Source organism: Eleutherodactylus coqui, chromosome 2 (assembly GCF_035609145.1).
Source record: "Eleutherodactylus coqui strain aEleCoq1 chromosome 2, aEleCoq1.hap1, whole genome shotgun sequence".
Taxonomy (NCBI): domain Eukaryota; kingdom Metazoa; phylum Chordata; class Amphibia; order Anura; family Eleutherodactylidae; genus Eleutherodactylus; species Eleutherodactylus coqui.
In genome coordinates this window covers 337,347,351-337,364,876 of record NC_089838.1, presented here as the reverse complement: position 1 = coordinate 337,364,876, position 17,526 = coordinate 337,347,351, and the positions used below count along the sequence as shown (strand labels likewise).

General features: G+C 42.4%; 1 protein-coding gene across 1 annotated transcript; it reads left to right on the top strand.

The window, feature by feature from the left end:
• The first annotated feature begins 1,162 nt into the window (after positions 1-1,162).
• On the top strand, positions 1,163-16,124 carry LOC136610428 (olfactory receptor 8A1-like). Its single transcript, XM_066589657.1, has 3 exons — positions 1,163-1,215; positions 12,695-12,818; positions 15,207-16,124. Exons 1-3 carry the CDS (start codon positions 1,163-1,165, stop codon positions 16,122-16,124), a joined length of 1,095 nt encoding a protein of 364 aa, XP_066445754.1.
• The last annotated feature ends 1,402 nt before the right edge of the window (positions 16,125-17,526 follow it).

Below are 17,526 nucleotides of genomic sequence, written 5' to 3'. Positions count from 1 at the left end.
TCTCCACAAGCTCGAATGTACAAAATCCACAGCAGTTCTGGTCACTTTGGACGCTGAAAAAGCATTCGACCAACTGAATTGGAATTACGCATTTGCCACTCTTCAAAAATTTGGAATTACGGGTAATATCCTAAACGCAATTAGAGCCTTATACACCAATCCCTCAGCAAAAGTTCTCGTAAACTGCTTACTTTCCAATTCATTCCCCATTTCAAATACCTAGTGAAGAACGCGAACAAAAACACAACCAAACCCTTGACAATTGTACCCCTGGAAACACTGGAGTATTTTATATACCAAACATACAACTTAAATCATGGAAGAAAAAAGGCATAACATACGTATCTAATCTCTTCAATGGGAATGCCCTAATTACTTTCGGAACATTATTATCTAAACATAGCCTGCCTGAAACCGAGGCATTTAGATATATACAAGTATCATCCTTCCTACAGCTCTATAACTTGCAAGATCTAAAGGCCCCAGATTTATTTCTCTCCTTTCTGAATACTCTAAATAAAAAATTTCCTAGGCTTTTCTACGACAAACTCACAGGGAACCTAAGAAACACGGGAAAATGTCACCTTATCGATTGGGAAAAGGATCTAAACTCAAAAATCCCCACGTCTGAATGGCTTAAAGCCTTCAAATGGGTGGGCCAATCATCACAAGGAGTTAGTCTGATAGACACCCACCTAAAACTATCGACACGGTGGTATTATACTCCATCGATACTTGCCAGGAGAAACCTGATCTCTAACATAGAAGGCAGTTCTTTACTGTAAGAGCAGTGAGACTGTGGAACTCTCTGCCTGAAGACGTGGTGATGGCCTAACCCATGGAGGAGTTTAAGAGGGGACTAGACATTTTTTTAGAGCGCTATTTAAATAACATTTAACATTAAATAACCAGCGGGTTGTTGATCTAGGTCTTGGAGTCAGGTAGGAACTTTCAAACCTTGATCCAGGGATCAGTCTGACTGCCATTATGGAGTCAGGAAGGAATTCCTCCCCACTCCACGCCAAAAAAAAATGCTAAATTGGCTTTTGTCTCATTGGTTTTTTTTTGCCTTCCTCTGGATCAACGATGGGGGGACACAGACTGAAATTGATGAACATTGTCTACTTACAGCCTAACATACTATGTAATGCAGGACTGCAGAATGCCCGGCAGAGCTCCAGAGAGCATCGGGAGGAACCGGAACAAGCATTTTAGGTAAGTATTCCCTTTTTTTAGAGTGCAGCTAGGACTTAGTTTTGGATTAGAGCTTATTTCTATAATGTTAAAGTCGCATTGCACAAAAATGCAATTTTATGCATTGCAATGTGACAAAAACAAAAGCTCCATAGGGAAATATGGGCTACAAAACATTGCAAATCGTGACAATATAGAGCATGCTGCGAGTTTTAAAATCCACACACAGGGCAAAAAAGCGTGTAGTGTAAAAGCAAAATGCTTTATTCAATGACACATGCAAAAATTTGGAATAAAGAATGCAATGTCCATAATGTTGGTAGGTCTGAAGGCTGGTTAAAAAAAAACATATACTGGTATGGCTTCTGTGTGGGCTGAATGTGGTGACGGTGCTTATTTGCACTGGATTCATGTTATTTACCTTTCTATCCATTGATTATGATTAGAGATGAGCAAGTAAACTCGCTAAAGGCAATTGCTCGAGCGAGCATTGCCTTTAGCGAGTACCTGCCCGCTCAAGACAAAAGGTTCGGGTTCCGGCGGTGGGCAGGGATCTGCAGGGGAGAGCGGGGAGGAACAGAGGGGAGATCTCTCACTCACTCTCCCCCCCCCCCCCCCCCCGGCTCCCTCCTGCTGACTGCCGCTACTCACCGCTCCCCCGCGCCGGCACCCCTGTGGTGGAAGCCCAGTATATATCTATATGGATCGGTGGGCCTTGGCAGTAGACAGTTGTCAATTTAACATTCTGTATACATATTTGCTTTCTGTCTTGCTACAAATTTAATGTTCTTACAGTTATGCAATAGGTACTTCCGCTCATATGAAAATATCTGTTTTATAACTCTGCTGACATGGGGAAGCCAACATGAAACTTATGTTCTCAAAACGCTGACAAGATAATATATAGTATAAACACGTCACGTTTTCCATCTGTTTTGCAACTTTGGAAGACAGTTAACTCAGACATGGACAACCGCAGTCTGAAACAGCTACCGCAGAAATTACCCAAGCAATTTTACTGGAAACGTATGTAAATAACATGGGAGGTCTATGCTATTACTAACTCATGATGTAACCCAATTATATCAAAGGAACTACACGTGGGCCTAAGACAACCCACTCATTTCATCCACCACCTCATGGCCAATCACAGATGACCGGAGGATGAAAGAATTGCAAGATGGTTATCCAATAATTAAACAATATGTTGTATCTATGTAATCTTTTGACCTGCCCAGATGTTAAACTCTTAAAAGAGGCTACACGCCCAACATTAAAGTTAGAATTGAGGAAGCTATACATGCTGAACCTTGTGTCAGTGTGAAAACTTCTTATGCGCATTATCAATTCAGAATTAATATGGAAGGGTGTAAACATTCCAAATTGAGTAAGCCGTGGTTCCACAAAGGAATGCCACGACAGCTGGTGGCCCGTACGGGGAGTGATCGATAGGTTCCATAGAGTGCGGACAGAAGACACGGACATATGCGACCTTGGACTTGGTGGGCCCAAAATATCATCAGAACACGGTAAGATAAATTAATTATCTATACCTGTGTGGCTAAGTCCAGGCTCGCCTATGTGCTGTGTCAAGGCCGAACGATTTGGAACTGCACGACAGGTACTTTTAAGTCTCGATCACTCGATAAGAACCTGTCATAAGATATAAAGGAATGTTTACATGCCTGTCGTTTTGAGAGTACTGGTCGGTTGGCAAGGTCAGTGAATTGCTTTAAGGGGGAGGTTGACCCTGCGCAGGTGTCCCGATTACTCGGGTCAGGTTTGGTTACAAAACCTAAGAGTAAAGGACCTGTGAGGGTAGTTTGGCTGAGGTGTTCCTGCTCTGGTCCGGTTTGGTTACAAAGCCTAAGGGTCAGGAAGCCGTCAAACGTCTGGGCAGGTATCGCTACTTCGGTAAAGTCTGGTAAAAGGCTTCCGAAGAAAGGGAACTGACAGACCGGATCCCGAGGGGCAGTTTAGACTAAACCAGCCGTACTGGTGCTCCGTCTATTTGTCTGTCTAATTGTATGGGTATACCACCCATGTCTTGCCCAAATTGCCAAAAAGGATTGTTATTGACGATAAGTACCCTCGGATGGGAGATCTGTAGTCAGAATAATCCCTACCCCGCCCACCCCTTTGGTTACGGTCCACTGTTTGAGGATGATGGTCCGCAAATATTTGTTTATCGTTTAAACGTGCACGAGTAGATCCCTCTATCTGGGGGTAGATTGATAAACTGTGTAGCGACAGAAATGCTAGAGACTCTAGGGCGGGGCATATTGTGTCTGGCGTCTGAGGAGACTTCTATAATCATAAATCTGGCAGCCATGATTGAAATTGAAAGGCAACAAACATTGTACCAAGGTCAATTCTTACACGCTCCAGAAAAGTGTGGAAGGGGTGGAGAGTCAAGTTATCATTGATTAATCAAGCAATCTTCCTGTGTGTCCTACCTGTCTTTTATATAAAGTTAGTGTGCTTGTCTGTTGTGTAGAGCTAATCCTGCTGAGTTGTTATATAGGAATAGTCTGTTTGTCTGTTATATAGAATTAGTATCAGTCCTGCTCAACTGTAAGAAGGGATTGTCGACAGTGAGAACGCATTGGCTGGGTTATAGCCAAGATAATGCACCATACACAGCGGCGCGCTGTGGGGTTGGACTTCATAGGTTAGAGGCAGACTACTAAACTGTGTTGCCTTTGAATTGTTAAACGTTAATAATAGCATAGACCTCCCACCCACAATCCCTGGCTTAGGATAGAAGTAATAACATAGAAGTATAGGCTTGTGCCCGTAAGTGAAAGTATAATTGTTTAGGGGGAAAGAAAAAAAAAAAAGCTGCTAACTTCATTTAAAAAGAGGAAGTGGAACTCTTAATAGAAGCGAAGCAAATTCATGCGCTGTAACAAATAAACTATACATCCGTCATACAAATGTAAAAAGTTATATGCCACTCACATCCTGAGGGGGCTCTTAAGAATACAAACTGTAACAAACTGCGTAGCCCGCCATGCCCACAAGAAAATACATCTATGTTTGCCAAGTCCCCAATTCAATTGTAACCACATACAATGTTAGGTGGTCAACGCTGTGAACATAACATTTATGCATTAGACGTTAGAATTTCCCTAAATGTCAGAAAGAGGAAGAGAAGGTGGGCTGAAATGGCGTCTGTATTAACACATGCCAAAGACACCAGCGTTCAATATAACAGTTTAGTAAATAGGGAGAATTGCAGTACATTACCAATCAGATGGAGATGCCCGGCATCTAAGACTGCATCTGCCCGGTCGCCGGAAGTCTGGGACAAAAACTGTTGTAAAAGTAAAAATTAGCCACGTTCTCCCTTGTAATCCTGTCGCTGGGCTGTCACGGGAGCGAGAGATTCTGAAAAGAGGAAGTTACTAGCCCTGACAGCGTCCCAGCACCAGTAAAGTTCATTCGCAGACAATATAAAATAAATAAATATACTACAGGGAGTAAGAGAAACTGCAGAGAAGCCAAGGAATAGGAAACAAGCAGGTAACGATAAGGCCAGGTATCCACAGGAGGAACGGGGCAGATTGACCCGTAATTTGTAAAATGTAAATTGTGTGATGCATAAGACTTTATCTTTATTGGGTTGTGATGTGTATCCAAGGACTGCCAACCTTGAATGAGAGAATAAGGAAGTAAGGGATTAGCCTGATTCAGAGGGGTGGAGCTAGATGATGCAAGAACATGTCTCTTATCCAAGGAGGTGGTAAGAATCATAGCTAGCCAGGAAGGAAAAGTTTTTTGTTTTTTCCTCCTGTCTCAAACTCAGCTTTCCACGGTTCCTGACAAATTATGGGCCACCTACAAGACAGACGTAGGGAAATTGAATGTATCCACCATGATAATATATACGAGACCCAGATACACACCCCTGGGTCAAACAGTATCCCCCTAGTTAAAAAAAAAAAAGGGGGTGAAGGGTCAGCCACGCATGTTAGGTGCTGTGTACTGATGCTTTGGAAAAACTGCCAACCGGCCACAATTTCACTGTTAATTTCTCTTGCAGAAGGCTGTAAGGCCTGGAGGCCTCCAAAGACTAACCAAGTTCTGCAGACCATACCTGTACATACACCCGTTGCCAAATTCCGCACCTTTCTGGGCCTTGTTTCATGCTGCCGCCCATATGACAGTATTGACACAAAAGCACGGAGGACAACCACAGCCATGAGGTTAGATCCAGTGATTCGAGGAGCTCCATCTGCTTGTGCGGTGGCAGCAGTACAGGCAATGGTTGACAAATCTTCTAAGTTGGTATTGGACTACCCCCTAGTGGTCCACACCCCAAATGACACCCAGAACATACTCATGCAAGTGCAACCCAAGCACTTATCTCTGGCCTATTAGATCCGGCTACAATGTGCTCTTTCCATGCCTCCCCCAATATTTCTTCCCAATGTTGTAATACCTTGAATCCGGCTACTCTTCTTTTAATCAGGTATTCCGGTTCAAACGGGGGAGGGGAGGCATAGGTGATCTGAGTATGGCAGATCAGCTATTTTTTAAAATTGTTTAAAATTCTGTGCAACAAGATTCTGACATTATTGTAGTGATGTACACACTGTTAATGATGCATATTTTGAGTTTTCTTTTGTAGATGGTATCAGGGTGAGGATTGATGATTCCGAACCAGATATGCAGAGGTAACACAACAAGATGTCCTAAACGCAGAAGCTCTGCCTCCGCATGTCTCAGGGCAAGAAGCGGAACCGGAGGCCCTCACTGAGGCGTGTGGAGTGGTAGAAGGTAAGTCGGCAACTCTTTACACTGACTCCTGGAATGCATTTGGCATAGCTCATGATATGGCCCAATATGGAAGGCCAGACAGTTTGTTACCTCAGCAGGACAGCCAATTAAGAATGGTGCAGCGGTGCAGAATCCCATGCAAAACCCTACTACTACTACCTGGCAATGGAGAATTCACACCGATTTCTACAATGGAGAAGCGAGAGGTGACACCCTCGCCGACAACACAGCAAAGGCAGCGGCCCTCAAGCCGTGGAAGAAAGAAGAATAGCTACTGACAGCATGAGTCAGTGACAAAGACTTTGGACTTTGATAAAGACTTTGGACTTTGATAAAAACTTTGGACTTTGATAAAAACTTTGGACTTTGATAAAGACTTTGATATGTCAAGGACTTTACAGTTACAAGTCAACGAGGAAGGAAAGCAAATGGGCTAAAAGACGGGAGCAACAGAACAGGACGGCGTATGGCGAACAATCAACAGAAATCGCCTACAGAGGTCCCTGTCCCCCATGATGGCCCAACTGGTACACAGAATCAAAAGCAGCGATGACGTCGACACTGAACAAGAATGGGTGACACCTAGGTTCTCTGCAGCTGCTGCATCATTTGTCCAGTTAGCATGATCTTTGCCATATGTGAGTCCGGACAGAAGTAAGGTGGCCATATTACACTTGCCTTGACCACTCTACCCATTTCAGAGATTGCCAATTTGACCAAATTCAGCTCACACCTGTTGGGGAGTATGAATATGTGCTTGATGTTGCTCGAGTCTTTTTCAGGTTGGAGGCCCACCCTGATACTAAGGTAAATGAGCAGATAACCGCACAGAAGCTCATGAATGAGGTAATCTGCAGACACAGGGTACTGGAAGTGAATGAGGTAAACGAAGGTACACACTTCACAGGTAAAATAATGTGACATCATGTCTAGAAAGTAATAACAGGGGAGTGTGTCTTAGTAAAGCCCTTATGCTCCTCCACATCCTGTCAGACAGCATTGAAGATAATGAGGTTACCCCCAATAGTTACTTTATCCTGATCCAACTCTGCTGTGTTCTGTAGTTATCCTGTCATGTTGGTCTACCCTTGTTTTCTGCATAGGTATGACGGCTCTTTCCAGTCTTGTCACTAGGTAGTGTAGGGTCAGGGTAGGCGGCCTGGACGTGTTCACCATTAGGACTATCTCCAGGAGGGACAGTGGTGTGGGTGAAGATCAGGGAATCCCAATCCGTGCGTACCTGTGCACACTACTAGTATTGTAACAGCACACTAGAGTGAGAAGAGAGGCTCCTGGTGGTGGTTTTGACCTACACGTGTACGTTGACGTCATAAGACAGCCAAGGGGGGTACCTGACGAGTTTTTTTAAAAATTTTCCTGATTATTATGGTAAATAAAATGTTGACTGGATTAATTATGTTTATTATAATTAGCAGTAGTTTATAAATTATACTAGAAACGCCTTATAGGGACTAGTCGACCAATAGGACCTACCTCGACTATGACTTTTCAAAATAGAATGGCACTAGGTACGATTTTAGCCAAAAAAGGGAGTGTCTGTAAGATGATAGGGTTGACTTGTACCTACATTCCAGACAACACGTGACCCGCGGGTAAAGACGCAGTTGCCATTAAGAAGCTGACCGCACTAACTAAAAAGAGCTAACCTTAGTCTGTTTTCCTCAGTTAGGTACCTAACAGGAGAAGGGAAAAATATATAAAATAAGTTTTGAAACATTGTGTATTTAGAACACTGTGATAGGTTTTCGCTAAGATTTTGCTTTATTTTATCTGCAGTGCACTCTGCTTATGTCCACGCAACATACCGGTGTTACAACGCCCGTGGTCCTGTTACCTTGCCGCCTCTGGAAAAGGGAAGTGGGAATAATCACCTTGTAGCTCTTTCTTTCCAGATTGATATATATGATAATGCACTTACTAATGAGACAAAGATTCAGTCATGTTGATCAGTCATTAGATAGTCCTGACTTTGCAATCTTGTTGATGAATCGAGGTAACGTCAAGAAGGCGGGGTTCTATACAAGTTATGCAGTGTTTACCTGAAATAGTAAAAGTCGCACCTCTCCTAACCTAATTATATTTGTCACCTTTATAGTCATCCTAATTTCTGTTTGTCGTTGCATACAGTGTATTCCGACCCTGATGACTGCCTGGTCCACCTGTCCCACTACGACGTCCAACAAAAAGCCCACTGTCAGCGCAAACGTCGTCATCATGGATCCAGAATGTGATGATGTCGAACCATCCTATACCCCCATGACAGCAATAGCTCCAGTGTACAACACAATGCGAGTCTAGGGTCAGCAGTGGGGGTGGGGCGGAGCAGGTCGAGTTTAGTGAAACAGATAGTTTCAAGGGGGGTCTGTGGTGGAAGCCCAGTATATATCTATATGGATCGGTGGGCCTTGGCAGTAGACAGTTGTCAATTTAACATTCTGTATACATATTTGCTTTCTGTCTTGCTACAAATATAATGTTCTTACAGTTATGCAATAGGTACTTCCGCTCATATGAAAATATCTGTTTTATAACTCTGCTGACATGGGGAAGCCAACATGAAACTTCTGTTCTCAAAACGCTGACAAGATAATATATAGTATAAACACGTCACGTTTTCCATCTGTTTTGCAACTTTGGAAGACAGTTAACTCAGACATGGACAACCGCAGTCTGAAACAGCTACCGCAGAAATTACCCAAGCAATTTTACTGGAAACGTATGCAAATAACATGGGAGGTCTATGCTATTACTAACTCATGATGTAACCCAATTATATCGAAGGAACCACACGTGGGCCTAAGACAACCCACTCATTTCATCCACCACCTGATGGCCAATCACAGATGACCGGAGGATGGAAGAATTGCAAGATGCTTATCCAATAATTAAACAATACGTTGTATCTATGTAATCTTTTGACCTGCCCAGATGTTAAACTCTTAAAAGAGGCTACACGCCCAACATTAAAGTTAGAATTGAGGAAGCTATACATGCTGAACCTCGTGTCAGTGTGAAAACTTCTTATGCGCATTATCAATTCAGAATTAATATGGAAGGGTGTAAACATTCCAAAATGAGTAAGCCGTGGCTCCACAAAGGAATGCCACGTCAGCCGAACCTTTCATCTCGAGCGGGCAGGTACTCGCTAAAGGCAATGCTCGCTCGAGCAATTGCCTTTAGCGAGTATACTCGCTCATCTCTAACTATGATAGATAACTGATATATATGTTTTGGTAATCAGCCTTCAGACATATCTACATTAAAGATTTTACATTCTGTATATCAAATTTTTGCATGTAGTTTTAACTCTTTGTGTTATTGAATAAAGTTTTTTTATTTTTTGCCCTGTGTGTGGATTTTATCCTGGGCTATATATGTATGTACAGGGGCAAGTTATAACCATATGCTGGCGGTTGTTGTTGGTACAAGTATATGCAAACATACTAGTAGATATGATTATGCTACTATTCCCAATATTGCATGTGTTCATGGATACTTCAAAAGGAAACAGCGAGATCTCATATGTAACCCTATTTCTTTCAAAAGTAATAACTACAACCATATACTTATATTACTGCATGCAATACGTTGGCACTGGATTCCGGATTTACCTTCATTGTAAGTTTCCTTTCCTTAACTGAATGCCTTCCCATTGATTTGATTTTTTTAAATAATTTATTTTTTATTGAGATTTGCATTGGATAATAATCACAGGTTACATCAATTCTGTTTTATAATCACAAAGAGTAATACATAGCATTTATGACATATATGTAGACCTGGGTTATGATGAGTAAAACATAGATATATCAATATTTTAATTACTATTATCCTTATTTTTATATTTTACACTAAGATATAGTTTGAACAAAGGAACTAGTTTGAAAAGGGAGCAACTGAGGGGGTAAGGGGTAAAACAGGGAGGGTCAAAATATTCATGTAGGGAAATGGGTAGTCCATGGGTTCCACATATTATTGTATTTTGAGATTGCATTGTTACAGATGGCTAAAATCTTTTCATATATACTGTGCTCTGATATAAGCCTAATCAATTCAGTCTTTGTTGGTGGGTTATGTGATTTCCTGAGTCTTGTGATGAGGAGCTTGGCAGCCATTACAATATGGGCCAGCAGCTCCTTTTGATGCAAAGAGATGCTGTCCATATCCAGAAGTAGCAACATATATTTTAGGTTGTGTGGGGCCCGCACTCCCAGAATACACCTCATAAGTGATAGAACCTCATTCAAGTATATCCTTAGAATGGGACAGGAGCAGAAAACATGCAGAAAAGTTCAACTTGTCCCGCAGCCTCTCGAGCACGCATCACTCTGACCCAGCCCTCATCTCGCTAATTTGGATGTGGTCAGGTACCATCTTGTCACTAATTTTATATGAGTTTCTATTAGGTTTGCAGCTCCAGAAGCCCGAGCAGCCTTCCCATGAAAATTGCTTCTCCTAGATCTCTATCCCAGTTAAGCAAATTAACTTTATTTGCTAGTTTCAGATTACTCACCAAGTTATCATAGTAGAATCTCCTCCTTCTACTCAATGACTCATCTAAAAGACCTAGACAATGGGCTATCAACTCAGCTATAGAGATTGTATGGATTCAAGTAGCTATTAACATTGACCATATCTGACAATTTCTGATAAATTCAGAATGATCTAGGTTACATTCGTCTCTCAAGGAGGCAAAGGACTTAGGGGAATCATCCTTTTAAGATTCAAGATGTTTTTAATACCCCTGCCCACCCATGTTTTCATATTAAGATCAGAAATAAAATATTCCAATACTTCCAGGGGAATATACCCAAGGAAGGTCTGTTGACCGAAACGTTGCTTGTTTGTTATGGGGTAAATAAACGCTTTTGTATTTTTCCATACCTTGGATTGCTGCCAGTCATTCTAATTACGTGGAATACATCCAGCATTAAAACATGTTATGTGCTTTTTTTGGAATAAAACTTTGTTGTGTGGTACAACCTCACTTCCTGATATTTTGTATCTTTTTGTGGAATGTTGAAGAAGCACTCGCAATAATTGCCTCATCAATTTAATTGGACTACATAAATTTATGGCTTTTTAGTTATCACCTGGACAAAATATTGATGTTGACAATACTAGCTTGAACCTTGGAGTGCCAATATCTTGGTCCGGGTGACATACAAGCCCATTCTAGATTTGTGCCTATTTTTGCAAAACTCAATCAGCTGAGATTATGTCCACTCATTTTTCTTACCTTTGCTTTCATCTTTTTGATACGCATTAGGTTTGGAACTCACTTTGCTTAGATAGCGCCTCAACTCATCATTATTCCTACTCCTGCAGGGTCCAGCTATTGACAAGGCCTTATACATAAAAGAGATCATTCATTAACCCACTTAAAGGTTTAGAATTGACAGACCTACAACGGAGTATAGTGATCGGGTGTCACCAGAGCAACCAATCAGAATCGGGCACTGCAGTGGTTTTGATTAGAGATGAGCGAGTATTCTCGACCGAGCTTGATGCTCGTTCGAGTATTAGGGTGCTCGAGATGCTCGTTACTCGAGATGAGCACCACGCGGTACTCGTCTCGATTAAACGAGCACTGGCCATTGAATTTAATGGAGCCAGCAATACAGCCAGCTCCATTGAAAGCAGTGGGCTGCCGGCGAGCGCGGGATGAATTTTCGGGAAGGGCTTAAAAATATAAGCCCTTCCCTGAAATTCATCCAGAAATGTGTAAAAAGTAAAAAAAATATATATATACTCACCTCGTCCAGGCAGACGGAGTTCAGCCGCGGCCGGCCGGCAGTTCTCCTGAACTGCTGTGAGTAGTATTCAGCAGCCGGGATTTAAAAACCCTGCCTGCTGAATGAGCTGCCTCTGATTGGTCCCTGCGCTGAGCCAATCAGAGGCAGCACTCACTCACCCATTCATGAATTCATGAATGGGTGAGTGAGTGCTGCCTCTGATTGGTGAGGCTGTGACCAATCAGAGGCAGCTCATTCAGCAGGCGGGGATTTTAAATCCCCACCTGCTGAATACTACAGAAAGCAGTTCAGGAGAACTGCCGGCCAGACGCGGCTGAACTCCGGCTGCAGCGTAAAGGTGAGTATACATTTTTTTTTTTTTTTTACACATTTTAGGATGATTTTCAGGTAAGGGCTTATATTTTTAAGCCCTTCCTGAAAATTCATCCCGTGCTCGCCGGCAGCCCATTGCTTTCAATGGAGCCGGCTATATTGCCGGCTCCATTGAATTCAATGGGCTAACATCGTTCTTCTCTGCCCCAGCTGTTACAGCTGTGGCAGAGGAGAACGATCTTTATGCTGACAGTGCAGGGGGGGGGGGTATCACTCTTGCCACTATTGTGGCTTAATAGTGAGACCTCGGAGCCCGAAATGCAGCCCTGCATGTTGCTCCTCGCCTGCCCTATCCATTTCTGTGTTTTTTACATGACTTTGGTGATTTGCTAAGATTTTCACAAATGAAAACCTTAGCGGAGCACCAGTCATATACAAAAATGCTCGGGTCGCCCATTGACTTCAATGGGGTTCGTTACTTGAAACGAACTCTCGAGCATCACTGAAAGTTCGACTCGAGTAACGAGCACTCGAGCATTTTGGTGCTCGCTCATCTCTAGTTTTGAACCATCCAAAGTCCACTGCTAGCTATGTTATTTGCAAATGGAATAATAATAATCTTTATATAGTGCCAACATATTCCGCAGCGCTTACAATACAGGGGAAATAAAGCAAGACAATGGTGGAAAGAGTAGAAGTGAAGGTCCTGTTCTAACGAGCTTACATACTACAAATATTGGGGTGATACAGAAGGTAAAGGGGCTGGAGATGTGCATGGTATGGCGAGGTGGAGAGTGAGGGATGCTATATACACAGACAATTGTCAGGCCGTATAGTGGTGGAATCAGGATGACTGCAGGTGCCGGTTGATTATGGCTAGAAGGGATTGCAGTCTGTGGGACAGGGAGTATGTTATCAGGCAGAGTACCGAGGGGTTTGGTTTAGGGGATATGGTATGCCTCCCTGAAGAGGTGCATTACTAGAGCACGCCTGAAGTTTAGTGTGTCAGTGATTGCCCGGATATTTTTTTGGTAGCACGATCCAGAGGATAGGTGCTGATCTTGAGAAGTCTTGGAGGCGGGAATGAGAGGTTTGAATTAAAGGGGCACTCAGTCTGATTTCGTTAGCAGAGCAGAGGGCACGGGTTGGCTGGTGGATTGAGTTGAGGGAAGCAATGTAGGGTGGGGCAGTGCTGTGGAGGGCTTTGTGGATGAGGGTAGTGAGTTTAAATTGTATTGTAATGGAACACATCTGGTGTGTGTGCAGTGCAGTCATATTCAGGGAGAATGTGGACAATGAAGCTTTGTACGAGCTGTGAATACATCCCACAAATCATCTGGCAAAATACTCACTGAGGAGGTTTCACAGACCTGTGCATTTTCTATTTGCACAAGAACCATCAGTAGGGAACTCTATGACAAGGATTATCATGGACAAACTGCACACAAGCCCAACATCACAGCAGTGAATGCACAGAGGTGACTACGATGGGGCATAGAGCATCATTCTTAGACTGTAAATGAATGAAAGCAAGTATTTTAGACAGAGGAATCACAGAACACTATCTTCCAATCAGATGACACATGGATGTGGCAGTTGCCTGGAGAGTGGTTTCTACACAACTGCATCATCCCAGCAGTGAAGTTTGGAGGAGGTTCTGTTATGGTGTGGGGTTGTTTCTCCTGGAAAGGACTAGGGATATTGGTTATAGTGAAGTCCACCCTCCACGCCAATGGGTACAGAACCATTCCAGACAATGTGGAATGATCTACACTGTGGAAATACTTTGGTACAGTTCCTTGTCTCTACCAACATGACCAAGAACTATGTCATAAAGCATTCAGTATTGAGGAGCAGAACATCTGCAAACTTCAATCAAAAGTCTGTATCTCAATTTCATTGAGCATCTTTGGAATGAACAAGCACTCTGTATCCATGCACGCCTAACACGCTCATCATCCCCAGCATCACTGTCTGAAGCTCTTGTCGAGGAATATCGTGAAAAGCATGTCTAGAAGGGATATTGCAGTCATTGAAGCCAAGGGTGGTTCAACACTGAAATGTCAATAAAATGTCATTTATTTTCCTATGTGTGTCTCAATACTTTTGTCAACACATATATCTATATTGACTTTTTAAGTATAAACTATAAATCAAAAGCATTCTTTTTTCAGAATGTTTAGTTGGATATTGGTAGAGTCTATCTTAATAGACAAAGTTTTAATCTGAACTTATGCTGCTTCTTGGATTCCTTGGAGCCCTGTTGAATTTGTTTGTAGATTTCTCAATGGACCAAAGTACTAACTAACTCTAGACAAAGTCTCAGTCTCTTAGCTGCTTAATTTTGCCTTTTCCCTTCATATTGTGTATAAATAGGGGCACCCTTTGTAATCCATGTTATATGTCAGGTCCCTGCATTGTGTTTTTATGTAGCACGTCACACACGGAAAAACCTGTAAGAACATGTGACTCTGTAATCGGGCACCTCCAGAAATAGTTCTAATTGAGGTATGGAAAATTATTACAAGGAAATCAAAATCATCTTTAAGCACATAAAATGGCTGTTATAGGAGGATGAGAACCACAAATGTATGTAAGTACAATTATATAGGTGCAGAGAAATCCAATGACCCTCTAGAATCCTTACTTGTGTTATTTTTATATTTTTACTTGTTTATTATCTGTCTTAGAATAATCTTTTTTGTCCTGTGGTGTTTTGCGTCTCCCCCTTATATTTAAAAGGACTATCCAGTTATAAATTATTGATTGTCTATATTCTGGTTAAGTAATAAATTGTAGATCAGCTGGGTTCCGCTATGTGGGATCATCTTTTTTGGTCTAGTGCACTGAGTTTGTTTCTGCAGGAAGCAGACAGATGCATTCTCACTACAATAGCCAGGCTTGATATTGCAGCAAAGTTCCCATTCATTTCAAGCCTGCAATACCAAGCATGGCCACTATAGTGGGAATTGAACTGTCTGCTTCCAGCAATATAACCCCTGTAATGGCTTTACTTTTTGAGAAAGTGTCCAATTATATAAAATAACAGCAGCAGCAAAAAATACATTGCCACCCAGTCAGAAATAATGACAGAGAGAATGGTATAAATTGATTTGATCTCTTTTGTTGGTTTTCTTGCAGGAGAATAATCTTACTACAATGACAGACTTCTTCCTTACAGGATTTCAAGGCAGCCACTATGTGAGAATTTCCCTTTTCTGTTTTCTCTTAGTTTTTTTTGGCGCCACAATATTTGGGAATCTTCTGATCATCACCCTGGTGTCCACCAACAAGAACCTCCACACGCCAATGTACTTCTTCATCTCACAACTGTCCATCAGTGACCTCTTGTTGACTTCAGATATTTCCCCCAAGACGCTCCACATTCTACTAAAGGATGGGGGTGCCATTTCGTTTATTGGCTGTATGACTCAGCTTTACTTCTTCCTTGTCTCTGAAGCATCTGAGTGTCTCCTTCTCACAGTGATGTCTTATGACAGATATGTGGCCATCTGTGATCCCCTCCATTATACATCTAAAATGACTAGATCCTTTTGTGTAATATTGGCTGCCTTTTGTTGGTTTCTGGCCTTTTCCATTTCACTCACCTACAGACCATCAACTTTAACCTTTTGCAGACAAAATATAATTGACCATTTCTTTTGTGATATTATTCCCTTACTAGAAATTGCCTGTTCTGGTATTTACATTGTGCAACTAGAAAACTTCATATTAAGCATCCCGTTAGTTTTAGTCCCAAGTTTAATAATTACATTGTCTTATGTTCAAATTATATCTACCATCTTAAAGATTTCATCTAATATCAGTAGACAGAAAGCCTTCTCCACCTGTAGCTCCCACCTCATTGTGGTCTCCATATTCTACTGGACTCTGTTTAGTGTTTATGTTATCCCGACAAGAGGACAATCAATGACCACCAGTAAGGTCCTATCACTGCTATATACTGTATTTAATCCTTTCATCAACCCCATCATATACAGTCTGAGAAATAAAGACATTAAAAAAGCTGTAAATGAAGCAATATTCAAACACATCTAGATAGAGATGACCAAATATCTTTGACTGCATTTGCCACTTGGAACAACCCATGTTCATATCAAGATATCTTTTCTGTGCTGTTCCAAAGAACTGCCAGTTAATTTGTTGAATTATCAGAGAAATCATTGAAAGTAGCCATATACTTACTAAATGTACAAATAAAAGAGGGAAAGTAGAAGCACCACATCCCCAACATGCAGGCAGCCAAACTACTATATGGAGGAGCTATTGCACAGGCGCAAGGCACTCATGAGCAACCACTCCTACATCTTCCATATATTGAGGGGGATGGCTGCTTAGTACTATACTTGCACACAAGTGTAGTGGCCCAAAGTAGCGACCCACACAGCACCTATGTGACTGATCTCATGTGGTGTATATTTGTCTGATTGTGTGTATTGTTACATGTGGCACATTTATGTGCATTGGCCTAGCCAGGTCATTTACACGTCATTGTCCGGTGTTGGCATTTTCTAACTTGTGTCTGTTGGTGGTGTATATTCCGTTAGCTCAAGATTGGTTGAGGGGAAAGGTAATAAAAGGGCCGACATTGGGTGAGGAAAGGGGAGTGGAAAAAGGAAAAGAAGAAAGGAAAGGGGAGAAAAGGGAGGCGGAGGAGAACGCCTTAGTGATAGTCAGGCCCTTGAGGTATCTTATTAAGCCAGAGCTCAAAATCCAACTGAAGCTCATGTCAGATCCAGCTTGACCAGAGACGGATCTTTTGCTTCTTTTATGGGAGTTTGCTTATTGTGTCGTAAGGAAATCTCTACTTTTTATGCTTGTTCGTAAAATAGCAAACATAGTTGTTAAAGTTTAATATTGGCTGTCAATAATTGGCAATAGATGGAATGATGATTGGGATGATTTAGTGATCCTGCACTAAAGGAATTGCCCAGTTACTGGACACCATTCCAGAGCATTATCCCTCTAGCTTTAGGCCTCATGTCCACGGGGAAAATCAGATCCGCTGCAGATTCTACATGTAGAATCTGCAGCGGGTCCCTCCTGCCCCGCGGACATGAGCGCTGAAAATAGAAATTTAAAAGCATTTACCTATCCGTAGCGTGCGGGGAAGGTCAGCTGTTCCTCACGGCCGGATCTTCATTTTCGGCTGGCGGATGAATTCCTGACGCCGGCGGCACGTCGCCGGCACGTCGTCGACGTGCCGCGCGCATGCGCCGGGCACATCCGCCGAGCCGAAGCAAGGGAGATGCGGCCGTGAGGAAGAGCAGAGCTTCGCGGTCCGCTGCGGGTGAGTAAATGCTTTCAATTCCTATTTTAGGAATCCGGACGGCTTCCATAGGCTTCAATAGAAGCCCGCGGGAGCCGTCCCCGCGGGAGACCCGCATGAAAATGGAGCATGGTCCAGATTTTTTCATGCTCCATTTTTTTTTAAATGCCT

What these genes read in the sequence shown, in the direction of transcription:
- LOC136610428 (XM_066589657.1), top strand. Translation starts at nt 1,163, where the DNA reads ATGCCCGGCAGAGCTCCAGAGAGCATCGGGAGGAACCGGAACAAGCAT. An exon ending in AACCGGAACAAGCATTTTAG is followed by an intron (nt 1,216 to 12,694) that starts GTAAGTATTCCC and finishes ATCTTTATATAG; the next exon opens with TGCCAACATATTCCGCAGCG. An exon ending in ATATTGGGGTGATACAGAAG is followed by an intron (nt 12,819 to 15,206) that starts GTAAAGGGGCTG and finishes GTTTTCTTGCAG; the next exon opens with GAGAATAATCTTACTACAAT.